General features: G+C 27.6%; 2 protein-coding genes across 8 annotated transcripts; both read left to right on the forward strand.

Annotated features, from left to right (window-relative positions):
* Window positions 1-4,858: 4,858 nt before the first annotated feature.
* On the forward strand, window positions 4,859-8,732 carry LOC118064446 (acyl-CoA Delta(11) desaturase-like). The gene is made up of 6 exons (XM_035079039.1): window positions 4,859-5,053; window positions 6,535-6,794; window positions 6,860-6,990; window positions 7,078-7,283; window positions 7,368-7,550; window positions 7,632-8,732. The coding sequence occupies exons 2-6, from the start codon at window positions 6,542-6,544 to the stop codon at window positions 7,981-7,983; spliced, it is 1,125 nt and encodes a 374-aa protein (XP_034934930.1). The 5' UTR covers window positions 4,859-5,053; window positions 6,535-6,541; the 3' UTR covers window positions 7,984-8,732.
* Window positions 8,733-9,165: 433 nt separating this feature from the next.
* Window positions 9,166-13,992, forward strand: LOC118064463 (glutamyl aminopeptidase). 7 transcript variants are annotated; one of them, XM_035079077.1, is made up of 9 exons: window positions 9,166-9,413; window positions 9,857-10,173; window positions 10,592-11,030; window positions 11,098-11,245; window positions 11,331-11,604; window positions 11,693-11,863; window positions 11,925-12,022; window positions 12,101-12,235; window positions 12,306-13,991. In XM_035079077.1, exons 2-9 carry the CDS (start codon window positions 9,948-9,950, stop codon window positions 13,752-13,754), a joined length of 2,940 nt encoding a protein of 979 aa, XP_034934968.1. In that variant the 5' UTR covers window positions 9,166-9,413; window positions 9,857-9,947; the 3' UTR covers window positions 13,755-13,991. The 7 variants fall into 7 exon arrangements, with proteins under 7 accessions (XP_034934968.1, XP_034934970.1, XP_034934971.1 ...); XM_035079079.1 differs by having other exon boundaries at window positions 9,166-9,382; XM_035079080.1 differs by having other exon boundaries at window positions 9,166-9,312.
* Window positions 13,993-14,120: the final 128 nt, after the last annotated feature.

Below are 14,120 nucleotides of genomic sequence, written 5' to 3' on the forward strand. Positions count from 1 at the left end.
ACTATCAAAGAATATACGCATTTAAAATTTTTAAATTGGATTCAAAATGTCAATGCTTATTTTCGTATTTTCACTCAAATTTAAATAACCAAACCTTAAATTCTTCAAGAAATTATTATAATTATTTGTATCAATAATGAATCTCTTTTTTTATTTGTGGTAAAATTTTAGAATCTTCTCCTAAAGAATAAATATTGAGGAATTTATAAATCTATATTCAACGATAGGATAATAAAGAGAAAATTTATACAGTTTCAATTTTTTCCTCTTTGTATACTTTTCCCTCTTCATATTTAAACTTCTTCATAAGACATAGCAATTCTGAGATTAGGCCAGCAAATATTATCTTTTTAATTGTATGATAAATAAAAATATGACGAGAGAATGGTAAATTAAACTTCAAAAATAACAGTAATAATCGACATTAACATATTTTACATGTAAATTAAATTTCCTTTCATGAACATTTTTTGATTTCATCACCTCATAACCGAGTGATATTTTTTTTAGAACTCAAATCTTCCGATTTTATTTTTTATTTTTATCATCAAACTGTAAAGCCTTCTATTTTTGATCAATTTTTTTTGATGAATAATCTGCCTTAGGCGATTGCCCAACAGATATCGTTTGGTAAGCCAAAATGATTTCAAGGAATATTTGGTATTTAAAAATCAATACTTCAACAGCGTGTAAAATCAACAATGTATTCGACCATTGTCAATGTTTAACTTTTAGTAGAAAATATAGTATTTCAAGTATTGCAAATATTGAAAGCTAGACAAAAAAATGAACTAAAGTAAATTAATGATATAACACATTTACAAATTCAAAGATATTTTTATTCTTTTTTTCTTTTTTTATTATTAATTTTTTCTAACCCATTAATGTTGATAAGGAAGATATAATTGTGCTATAAAAATTACGAATTAATTTTAATTATAAATATAAAATCGATATTTATAAAAATAACAACTAGTTTATCAACAGCGTATTGGATTGAAGTTGACTATTTGAACGCTGTAGTAGCGCTGTTGAACTACTGACTGGACGGCTGATCAGGTGCGGACTGTGTGTCTATACTACTTGATAAAATTCATTACATTAACATATTATTTAAAAAATACTTTCAAAACTTTAATAACTACTCAATCATTTGTGACATTTAGAAACTTTTCTTTCTCCAACGAAAAACGTGAAATTTTATTATCATATTCTGTAAATACACTTGGAAATCATTCCCAACATTGTTTCCCCAAGTCCAACGATATTGACTAATTGAGGGTGGTTTTCTGGTTCGATATTACTGAAATAATATTTAGTCATTGTATCGTAGAAAATAAGTTCAATTTTTATATTTCATTAAATATTGTAGAGTAGAATTATTGTAAAAATTAGATTTATTTTTATTTTTATAGATGTTTATTATTTCACATAATTGAACAAAAAACTAGAAACTATTTATTTCTAAATAACAAAAAGATAAGCTGATCTTAAGTATCAAATAATTATTAGAAAATGATTGATGATAGTGATGGAATGGAATTTAGTTTGTGAGTTATTTCAAGAGCAAAAAAAAATAGGAGAGTTAACTATAAATAAATTGATCTTGCAGTATTTAACTAGTAGTAACACTAATAACAAACACTTCTTTTTGTATTTCTCTATACTTTCAAATATACAATACATATTGAATACATATAGTTTAGCACTCGTAAATTTAATAGCTAAAGTCCTTCGCTGACCGACTATCATTCTTCTCATCAACGTGTAGAATGCGCAATCGCCGGTTTTTCAATGTACCAAGTACCGTTTTTCAGCCTCCTTTACTCTGCCAACATTCACTCCCGACAGAAAAGATGTTCCAAATTCAGTTCACCTTCGATTTCTCCTAGTTAGAACCTCTTCTCTTTTTCATTTTTATGTGAAACCTGTTTTTCATTCAATTATCATTCAATTGTCTGCTAAACAGAAATATGTAATAAGTCAATTTTTTTTTTGAAGTCATCAAAAATGCACCGATTAAATAAATAACAGGGTTATTTAAATTTTCAAACGACCTTTCAATTCATTCGAGTAAAGCTTATATAATATACAAAATTAAAGACTCTACGCACGTGTAACGTTTATTCTTACTCCTTTTTTTTTTCTTTGTCGATTCTTATTAATTCGCACAATGAACCCAACTTATATCATTTTGATTTTCTTTTAATCATTTTGATGATGATTTTTAATCGAGTTTATAATTTAAATGTCCTCGACCATGGCAACCCCCTACTACACACCTTTGTCAAGGTTAAACACACTTGGACACATCTTGTAGCTCCAATCATTCTCCAGCTAGAATCTAACTTTTAATAACCATCAGCTAAAAAAAATTTATTTAATATTGATGAATAGTTTGATATCATTCATAGATATATAAATAAACAAATGAGGAGAAAGTTGATCGGAAATAGACGGAAAACCTTGAAGATTCACTGTTTCAAAGTATTAATAAATATTGGAGAATGTATGTAGATGTAATTCTTTTCTAGAGATCATTCAGGTATACAGCTTTAAGTAACACTTAGTATTTCTTTCTAGATGTTTTTTTACTTTCTTTCTAGATGCTGGAGTATATAGAGTTATCTTGTCACTTGTAGACGTGCATTTAGTCACGATCACCACTTTATCTTTCTTTTTTTTTTTTTCAAAAAAGCAAATGCTACAAAGGCCACAAATATTTCATAAATTTTTTTTATAAATTAGTTTACACATTTTTCATTATTATCTCACGTTTGTGATTTAAAATAAATTTTAAATACCCGAGAGAATTACATACAGTTGTAATCTAAATTATATTACAGTGTGACCATGTGGACTAATTGGTACATACTCTATTATATTTAACAATAAATTTTTTTCAATTGTCTGAGACTTATTGTTCATTTTGTACAAAATTATGAATTAGCTGTAATTTAATTAGTAATTATTTAATATTAAAATGTGTTGGCAATTTTTTTTAAAAATTGAAATTAAATATACCTTTAAGTTGTTATTCATTGATAGAGGAGGATTTAAAAATAAAATAAATTCTTACTCATCGGTTATCATGTACGCCATTGTATTTAGTTGATTAGGTGTAAATTTATACATAAGGAAACGTCAAAAAGTTAATAAAAAAAAGACAATATCTTATGTTTTTACACAGTAGGAAAAAGAGTAGTAGCTGTTTACTTTACGTAACGTTGAAGTCCGTAAATTATCCACTCGTTATACGATAAATAATTTGTATATAAAATAAGGTGATAACAAAATATAATATATATAAATTAAAAGTAGTGTCAACCTATTGTATTTACAACTCAAAACAAAATTCATTAAATATTTAATTATTTATTGATGATTCACAATTGTTTTTAATTAAATGGGAAACAAAACGAGAACTTTGGACGAATGTTTCAATTTCGTAAATGGGAACTTCCGTTATTGTAAAATATTTCAAGCTTAAGACAATAGCTGTTACTTGGCGATTAACGGATATATTTCAGCAATGATCATTAACACAAATTGATAATCAAAATACATTTATGTGATTGCAGTGAATATTTATTAATTAATTGCTCAAGAGGTCATTTATGTAGAACTAACGATTGTATAGGGAATTTTTAAGAAAAACTGTTAAAGGTTTCCATTTTTGATTTAATTTTGTATAATACTCTTGAGAATATTTCGCAAATAGTACCATGAATACAGACATACTAAATATTCAAATGTAGCTCGTGAAATTTATTATTATTATTATTAGTTGTCTAATAATATTTAATATCAATCGAATAATTATGAGCCTTAAGATTTCCACATAATTTTTAAGAGTGCCTGGGTGAAATAAGAATATGGTTACGACATAAGCAGTTAACATTGGCGAATACCGGTGTCGTCATGACAGGTTTGGCCCTCGAGATGGTAACATAGCTATTTGTCTATTAGTACTCGAATCAATTAGAAACATCCTTTGAGGGTTTGAGAATCACAAGGTCAAGGTGTTGACGCACAACCAATGTTCTCACTTTTTCCTTTTAACTCTTCAAGTCTCAGAATATAGATTTTCGACTACATTTATTTTATGTTATTCAGATTAATTTGAGTCAGCACAAATTTACAAAAAAAAAAAAACAAAAATACTTTAAATTCAATTTAAAATACGTTTACTATTTTTTCATTTTAATCTATTGAATTTGTTTTTTTTCAATAATTTTTAATAATTTGTATGCAAAAAAAGTATGCTAACTCTTGTAATTGCGTATAAATAATCAGTCTAGGAATTGAAGAACATAACTCATTTACAAAAATTATGAATAGTAAAGGATTTTTTAACTAATTTGTATTTAAGCAATACGCATACGTGAAATCATGCAAATATGAACAAATGTATAAAATACATTAGTAAAGAGTAGCAAATAAAAAAAAAAAAAACCAATTTTGAATTCTGAATAGATAAATAATTTCAAAATTTATAAAAATTTTTTTTCAATATTAATAATAATTGCGATTTGTTTTTAAAATTTATAAAATGGAAAAAAAATTTTTTTTTGTAAGTATGATAAAGATAAAAATAGTTGATAGAATTATAATAATTTAATTGAAAATGTATACTAATTAAAAAATCTAGTAGAGTTAGTTGCCCAAATGAACTATCATATAATGAATAAGTAATAAGTTGAAAATGTTTTAAGCTCGAAATTTGTGAGAATCATCTAAGGAATGTGGTTATATCTACCTCTGGAAAAAAAATATTCTTTTTCGAACATAAGTAATATGAAGGTGTATAAAAGTTGGTGGGGGCAATAGTTTTGTTAATGCTGTTTTACGGGGGACAGTGTGACTTCCATAAGTGGGACATACGCTCTTACATCCCTGTATTTCGTTCGAAACTCGCGATCAAGCTAGATCATCATCGTTCACTCGGTATTCAGTGTTCTTATAAATATATTGATTCATTTAATCATCTGATAAATCAATTACTATTTTGAGGATTTTTTTCGTCGCTTCCTTCAAAGCGAACGAATTTTTCGTAAGTTAATATTATTTTTATTTTTAAACTGATATTTTTAAAATTATTTTCCATACTTACATACTACAATGCTAATTGTTATCAAATAATATAGTACTCAAAATCACAATTCAATATACTGTCAATTACATTTAACATTACTTTAACAAAAGAATAAAATAATAATATTGAATATTATTTTTCTTGTGTTTGTATAACTTCATTGTAACGTGAAAAATCCATGAATTCATTCTTAGTGTATTACTTTTTCATTCGACATACTTTTTCACACATATCAGAAATTTGTAATTACTCAGCTTTACGTAGAAAATATTTTTTACTTTTTTTAAACTCGTTCTAGTCATTTGCATGAATTATTTACTTTTGAGATCATTTTTTTTCATTAACACAAATATGTAAAATCAATGACATAAAATAATTTAATGAAAATTATTTAAATAAAAAAGAAAAGGAAACCTATTAAAAAAAAAGTATTTGCTTAGTGTCATGTTACATTTCAATAATTATATATTCAAAAATTCGAAGTTGACCATTAATACAAAGAACCGGTTTTTTTTCAATTATTTTGACGACGATGTATACGAATAATATTCTAACGAATATCTACGACGTATTTTTATGGCGAGCTAAGTGTTGAAGTAATATAACTTGCAATTGTTATCGCAGAAAATTGACGTACCAGTAAAATGATATCTCCATATACGGCAAAAATAAAAATTAGATAATTATTTGTGTAATTGAAAAATGAATGCAAAAATTATTTATCTTTAATTATTTCAATGTCATGACTATTTTTTCAACGATAAGAAAATGAAGAAGAAAGTTTGGAAAAGTTAAAAATGCATGTCTGAGTAATCTTACGTATAAGATTTGATAGAAATTATATGAAGATTGACCTGAAAAACGCCATTGACCTCGATCTTCACTGAGAGAACCCGTTTACGTCTCTTTTCTTCTCTTCCTCATTTCACTTCCCACTCCACTCATCTCGTTCTCGATAACGGCAAGTCCCGTTTATGCCATTGATGTTTCTTTATTTTTTTATCAATTTTTACCTGAACAATTCATTCGCATTCATTTCTCTTGCAATAATTATTCACTTATACCACTTTTTTCCTCCTAGTATGATAAAAATATTCTAAAATACTTAGTTATATTCTATCAGATCGATTCCAAGTGTTTATTTAAATAACCAATTAATTGATGATTATATTGACCCCTTATTTTAATTCAAGTCACTTTTAGTCAAGACAGACTACTGCGAGTTTATAATTATTGAAATTCTAAATTAGAATAGTAAATTTGTTGTCAAAATGTCAACTTTTGTTGTGACGTAGTGTATGGTAATATTAGTTTGGAAAACAATTCATCATTGTTACATCATTATTTATCCTTCATAATATAATATAATTTTATTAACATTTATTATGAATATATTTAAAATAATGAGTATAATAATAAATTAATTTATTTAATTTCAGATTAATTATGGCGCCGAATCTTTTTGGTAATTCGGCGACTCTTTTCTTGGAAGCTTCGCAAAATGTAGCTCAGGAAAAACCTAGTGAGGAAGTTAAGAGCACAGTCCAAAATGTTGCTAGTGAAGGAGTAATAAATAAAAATAAATATAAGTGGAATATTGTGTGGAGAAATGTGATTGCCTTTATTTATCTTCACGTTGGATCTGTCTATGCTTTATATTTATTATTAACAGGAGCTAAAATATTAACTACCTTATGGAGTAAGTTTTTTTATTTACTATTTTTATGTAGATACAACAATTAACTAAACATTTTTCTTTGACAGTTCTTGCACTAGGATTTTTTGCTGGAGTTGGAATCACAGCTGGAGCACATAGACTATGGGCTCATCGATCATACAAAGCTAAATGGCCCATGAGGTTTTTACTTATGATTCTTCAAACTGTTGCGTTTCAGGTAATTTTTGAATTTTTTGCAAGTCAATGAACTCAATTGCTTCAAAGTCAACAACATATATACATTCATTCTATAAAATTTTAACAGAATCATATCTATGAATGGGTGAGAGATCATCGAGTTCATCATAAATTCACAGACACAGATGCTGATCCTCACAATGCTAAAAGAGGCTTTTTCTTTTCTCATATCGGTTGGCTCCTTGTTCGTAAACATCCAGATGTTATAAAGAAAGGCAAAACTGTGGATATGAGTGATCTTGAACAGGATTTCGTTGTTGTTTGGCAAAGGAGGTAAATAATCAAATAATTAATCTGACATTACTGTCAAATATTATGCAATTTATATAAATGATTTCTAAAAAAAAATTTTTCCAGGCTGTATTTAATTTTGATGCCAATTTTTTGCTTCTTAATACCAACTTGGATACCCATCTATTTTTGGAACGAGAAACCATTATATGCTTGGTATGCAACGGTATTCAGATACACTCTATCACTTAATATCACTTGGCTGGTCAATTCAGCAGCACACATTTGGGGAATGAAACCTTATGACGAGTAATTAACTAACATATTTATATTTCAATGTGGAATTATTTAAAAACACATATTGATTCCAATTTTTTACATTCATTTTAGATCAATCAGCCCCACAGATAATTTGAAAATAGCTTTGGGTGCTTTTGGAGAAGGTTGGCATAATTATCATCATGTGTTTCCATGGGATTACAAAGCAGCTGAACTTGGAAATTATAGTGGAAACTTCACTACTGCTTTTATCGACTTTTTCGCCTACCTTGGACAAGCTTATGATTTAAAAACTGTACCAGTTGAAATCATTGAAAAACGAGCAGCTAGAACAGGTGATGGTTCAAGAGTGGCGAAAAAGAATGCTGAACATTCACATGAAGGTGCTATTTGGGGCTGGGGTGATACAGATATGTCCAAGGATGAAATAGATCAAGTCCAGATCAATAAAAAAAGTGATTAAAAGATTTTAAGATTGTGTTTAATGCGCAATATTGTACAAAAAAAAAATGGTCAATAGCAGAAATATTAAAGAAAAGTTATATACTATGTTAATATATAACATGAAAATCAATTTAGCATCAGGGTAAGAATCACAAGAATATGATAAGACTACAACTAAAAGAAATATAAATATAACAATAGTAATCAAAATTGAAACACGCTATCACATGTAAGAGAATGATGATTTATTAGAAGTGTTTTTGTATGATTAGAGAAAAAGCAATGTGTCAGTTTAAAAACATTCAATTCTTCGTTTGTCTTCCAATATAGTATATTTATACTATTTAGCACTAATATAAGTATTTATAAAAATTCCATATATATATAAATATACTTATATATAAGGGATAGATGTGATCCCAAAGAGAACATAAAAAATGATTATAAACTGTTGATAGAATAAATAAAACTAAGGACAGTAATCCTTGGACGACACCACTGATGTCAATAAACGTGTCATAAATTTTAATCGGAAATAAAGCATTTTTTTACTTGAACATTATTTGTTTGATAAAATCGTATACCATAGGCAAATAAATGTAAATTAATATAATAATATTTGCATCAATTGAGAGGGCAACAGTTCAATAGTAGATTCAATAGATTTAGTGTATAAAATTCGATTTTGCCCTCATCTTATTTTTAACGTTACTAAAATATTGTAATATTTTACACTGTATTTATAAATAAATTATTTCTGTGAAAATAGAATCAACTTTTTTTCCATCTGTCTACTTTGAGTACGATAACTCATTTTATTCAATAAGTGTATTCAATTACCTCATTTATAAATGAATCTATCATAATGATATCATTCTTATATGGTAATCATGTATTCACCTAGTTATTCTCTACTTAAACAATTAACCCTAATTACCGTAATGATTATAGGTGAAGATGATGAAAAGAAAAAAACAAAATGCATCTTAGCAAGTAAAAGTAAACATATTGATTATCATATTTATGTATGAATGGAATAATGCTTGATAAAATTAAATCAAATCTTTCCAACACCTTTACCATTATTCAATATACTCCAATTACTTCAAGTAATTGGAAAGCTCTGTTGTCATGCTACAAGTCATGAGATGGATTAGAAGAGGGAGAAGGGTACTTGATAACTAGTTATAATTTCGTCGTATATTCTACCGGTTGTGCTTGGAATAAAACACGCTCTGATCAAACCTCTACTTTCTTTATTCGAAAGTAAAATTGAATTCGATTGACCGATGTGTTCGAGACCAAGTATCGATAGTGTCAGTTCTTTTCATCGCTGGATTAAAGTAAAGTACTAATTTTCGAGTGAATATAAATATTAAAAAAGTCAATAATCAACAGAAAGTGTTAACTAAATAATAGTACATCATTTTTAAAATTTTCGTAGTTGTAGTGTGTATTTAAATATTTTTTTATTACCTAAATAAACAGTTTGGTGATTGCATATTTGAATAAAAGAGTTTTCCGTATGTTGTTTAATCTTTGAAACTCGTGATATCATATTCTAATATCTTGTTTTTCTATATTTTTATTGCAACTATCTGATAAACATCCATATGATAAATCGTATCAACATTTGATTGCAATCTATATAATAACAGGAACAACAATAGCTTAGAAGATTTTTTTTTAATTGTAAACGAGAAAATCTTTGATTTGTAGTGTAAATAGTATGTTAGATAATATTGATTTTAAAATATTAAGTAGATAGTGAATGAAATTTTGTATTCATGTGATTTAAATAGAAATATTTTTCAAGATATTTCATTTTTATCAATATAAAAAGCTAGATATGAAAGTCTAAAATAATGATTATCGAAATAAATTGATTTTAGTCATATGATAATTAGTTAAGAGACATTAAAAAAGGTGAAAATTTAAAAAATTTGCGCCATCCTGACGTCATAAGCGCCTGCGCATCCAAGAATGAGTGATGATAAAATTTTCTCTGTAACAGAGAACAATGAACCTCAGTGTGACACCAACGGGAGGTTAAATGTTGGATATTTGCAAAACCATAAGCAACTAAAGAAAAATTTTACCAGTTGTTTATTTGGTTTTAGTGTTTTTCTTTTGATCATATGCTGTTGTTTAGTTGCATTTATTATTGTTCTTTATAAAAATATTCATCCAAACGTGCTGCTACAAAACGGTAAGATTATATTCATTTTATCAAAATGAATTTATTTAGCTCATTTTTTTATTTATTAGTAAAGCTTAACAATATAATGTTTTCATAACACGTTATAAATAATGAGCTACAATTTTTTCTATGTATAAAAATTTATTATTTAAAATAAGAAAAATATTTTATTAGCAGAAATATAATGATAACTCGTATCTTATTTAAAACATTTATATTCCAATCATCAACGTTAAAACAAGCGAAAATATTATCAACATACATACGTTCTTATAAAGTTTATCACAATATTGGTAGGTACGAGATATTTATCATTATTTTTAAGAAGTATATTTTTTATAATTTCACAACATATTTCATTACATAGTTGAATTAACTTGTCAAGTAATCAATTTTTATGTAGTATAAGCAAATAAATATTTTACAGATTCGTTCCACAGTAAAACTTCACAAATGGCAAGCAAAGAGGCTTTTAAGAAAACAGATATGACGTTTAGATTGCCAAAAGAAGTCAAACCTCGTCATTATGATCTTTATCTTTATCCAGATTTGGAGAGTGGAACTTTCTCTGGAACTGTAACAATTTTAATTGATGTATTAGATAGAAGAAATTACATTGCTCTTCATCAGAAAGATCTTACAATAACCAAAACAACATTAAAGACAACTGATCTTATAGATAATTATGAACTGGCAATTAAAGAAACATTTACGATAGACAAATTAGAAGAACTCGTGGTTAATTTGGATAGTGATCTTACTCCAGGCCGTTATAATTTATCATTTGAATTTAATGGTGCTCTGCAGCCAGATAAAATTGTTGGATTTTATGCTAGCAAATATAAAGATCCAGAAAATAGAACAAGGTATATAAAATTATTGAACCTGTCTTCCTTAAAATTGAAAATAATTTATTTATCTTTATGTCCTTAGAATAATAGCAACATCAAAATTCGAGCCTACTTATGCTAGAAGAGCATTTCCTTGTTTCGATGAACCTGCCTTTAAAGCTGCATTTTCAGTACAACTAGTTCACCCAACTGGAGACTGTTATAGTGCTCTATCCAGTATGAATGTTGAGGTAATAGATTATAAAAAAATCCAAATTTATCTGTGACATTATTATTCAGTTCGTTATTGCCTATCTTATCTAAATATATTTCCAGAGTACAATTGTAGATAAACCATCACCAGGATTAACAACAGTAACTTTTGCCAAAAGTGTGCCAATGTCTACATATTTAATATGTTTTATTGTCAGTGATTTTGTTTCTGTTACTGCTCCAGCTAAAAAGTTGGATGGTAGTCCGAGCTTACCAATTAGTGTTTACACTACACGAGCACAAAAAGAGAAAGGATCATTTGCCTTAGACATTGGAGTAAAAATAATTGAATATTATACACAACTATTTAAAATAGATTATCCTCTTCCTAAACTTGGTAATTTATTTTATATTAATATATTCATACCGTTTAAATATTTATTTTATCGACGGTTATTCAAGTAAATTGAATAAAATATTTCCAGACATGGCTGCTATACCAGATTTTGTATCTGGAGCCATGGAGAATTGGGGGTTGATTACATACAGAGAAGCTAGGGTTCTCTATGATCAAAAAACCAGTTCAACGTCAGATCAAGAAGGTGTTGTTCAAGTTATTGCACATGAATTCGCTCATATGTGGTTCGGAAATCTAGGTAATAAATAATAATACAATTATTCTTGGAGAAACAAAAACAAATGACAATTTTTTTCTAGTTACCATGGCTTGGTGGAATGATCTTTGGTTGAACGAAGGTTTTGCTAGTTATATGCAATACAAGAGTGCTGATAATATTCTTCCTGAATGGGGATTGGTAAATAATTAGTTGATACTTGTCTTTTTAGTATATACTAGCATCAAAAACAATTTTAAAATAATTTTGTTGTTACAGATGGATCAATTTTTAATAAAAACTCTCCATCCAGTGTTCATAACGGATGCTAAATTAAGTTCTCACCCAATAGTTCAAACTGTAAATAATCCAGATGAAATTACAGCTATTTTTGATGTCATTACATATAGCAAGGTATTTATTAAAAGTTTTATATTATTTGTATTTTTTGCGCAAAATGTAAATATGTTTTACTTTTCCATAGGGAGCTTCAGTACTTCGAATGCTTGAAAATTTCATAACCCCGGAAATTTTTATTGCTGGAGTGACAAAATATTTAAATCAATTTGCATATCAAAATGCAGAAACATCAGATCTTTTCAATATTCTTCAGCAAAGTATCAAGAGTAATATTAACATTACAGCTATAATGGATACATGGACTCGGCAAATGGGACTACCAGTTGTTAGTGTTGAAAAAAATGAAATGACTTATATTTTAAAACAAAAAAGATTTTTGATCGATCCAGAAGCTAAATTTAATCCAACAGAATCTGATTATGGATACAAATGGACTATTCCTATCACTTACATAACCGATAAAAGTTTAACACCCACTTTAGTTTGGTTTGATAAAGATATGACTAGTCTTGAAATAAAATTAAATGAACCTGTTGAGTGGATCAAGTTTAACCACAATCAAGTAGGCTATTATAGAGTAAATTATAGTCAACAGGAATGGGAAAATCTTCTAGACGTATTAAAATGGCATCACAAACGACTTACCATTTCTGACAGAACAAGTTTGATCGAAGATGCATTCAGTTTAGCAGAAGCTTCTCAACTTGATTATACAATTGCTATGAATATTACTTCTTACTTAGGGCAAGAGCGTAGTGCAGTTCCTTGGCGAGTAGCAGAAGCAAAATTATTAGCTATTGATTCTCTACTCGCTTCTACCAGTATTTCACCGAAATTCCGTGAATATGTAAGAAGTATTGTAGAAATTCCTTATCATGATGTAACGTGGCAAGTTGATAATTTTGAAGATCATGATACTTTAAGTTTAAGAACGTCAATTTTAAATTTAGCATGTGCTGTCGGTCACACTGAGTGCCTTGATGAGGTTGGAATTATTTTTAAGCGTTGGGTAGATGATTTTCATGATGAAAGACCTCATCCAGATATTAGAAGTTTAGTTTACAAGTATGGAATGAGTCATGTTGGTAAAGAAGCTGAATGGAATGTTGTTTTTCAACGATTTATTAATGAAACAAATGCCAATGAGAAGCTTAAGTTAATGAGAGGATTAGCAGCCGTACGATCAAGTTATTTGCTCAATAAGTTTATTGGAATTGCTGTTGATTTAAATTATGTAAGATCTCAAGATACTTTTGGGTGTTTAATAGCAATTGCAAGAAATCCAATTGGAACGGGATTAGTTTGGGATTGGGTTCGTGAAAATTGGGAGTTTTTAGTTAAACGATATACATTAAATGATCGTTACTTAGGCCAACTAGTGCCTGCAATATGTCAATCATTTGCTACAGAGTCAAAACTTGAAGAAATGAAAGCTTTCTTTGAAAAGTACCCGGAAGCAGGTGCTGGAAAAGCATACAGAGTACGAGCTCTTGAAACAGTTGCAAACAATATTAAATGGGTCAAAACTAATAGTGCTAAATTAGAAGGTTGGTTAAACTCTCATTCGAAATAATAATATTGAAAAATGTAATTATTTATTCTATTTGCATTTAACTGATCTTATTCAAAGAATTCAAATATTTCATTAATTATTATAAATAATGCAAATTCTTTTTCACAAATGATTGTTATATATTAAAGTTTATTAAATTTAAGTTGAAGTAATTAATAATTATCTGGAGATTAATACTTGATGAATTGTCACTTACATGATGCTTAATTTTTTGTAATAGTACAATGTAATAATTATTTTATCATTTACTCAGAAATTTATATGTTTATACAAATGTAAATATCTATTATAAATGAATGTAAAATATGAAATGTAATTAATTTTCATAAAATTTTCTTTCTATGAACATTATTTAAAACTTGAAAC

Source organism: Chelonus insularis, unplaced genomic scaffold (assembly GCF_013357705.1).
Source record: "Chelonus insularis isolate UGA/USDA-ARS -01 unplaced genomic scaffold, ASM1335770v1 contig_208_pilon, whole genome shotgun sequence".
NCBI classification, from domain to species: domain Eukaryota; kingdom Metazoa; phylum Arthropoda; class Insecta; order Hymenoptera; family Braconidae; genus Chelonus; species Chelonus insularis.

Bases quoted from the DNA above. Each gene is read 5' to 3' on its own strand.
- LOC118064446 (XM_035079039.1), top strand. From the start codon at position 6,542: ATGGCGCCGAATCTTTTTGGTAATTCGGCGACTCTTTTCTTGGAAGCT. The intron at 6,991-7,077 runs GTAATTTTTGAA...AAATTTTAACAG, and splicing joins TTCAAACTGTTGCGTTTCAG to AATCATATCTATGAATGGGT. The intron at 7,551-7,631 runs GTAATTAACTAA...CATTCATTTTAG, and splicing joins GGAATGAAACCTTATGACGA to ATCAATCAGCCCCACAGATA.
- LOC118064463 (XM_035079077.1), top strand. From the start codon at position 9,948: ATGAGTGATGATAAAATTTTCTCTGTAACAGAGAACAATGAACCTCAG. The intron at 11,031-11,097 runs GTATATAAAATT...TTATGTCCTTAG, and splicing joins GATCCAGAAAATAGAACAAG to AATAATAGCAACATCAAAAT. The intron at 12,023-12,100 runs GTAAATAATTAG...TTGTTGTTACAG, and splicing joins TTCTTCCTGAATGGGGATTG to ATGGATCAATTTTTAATAAA.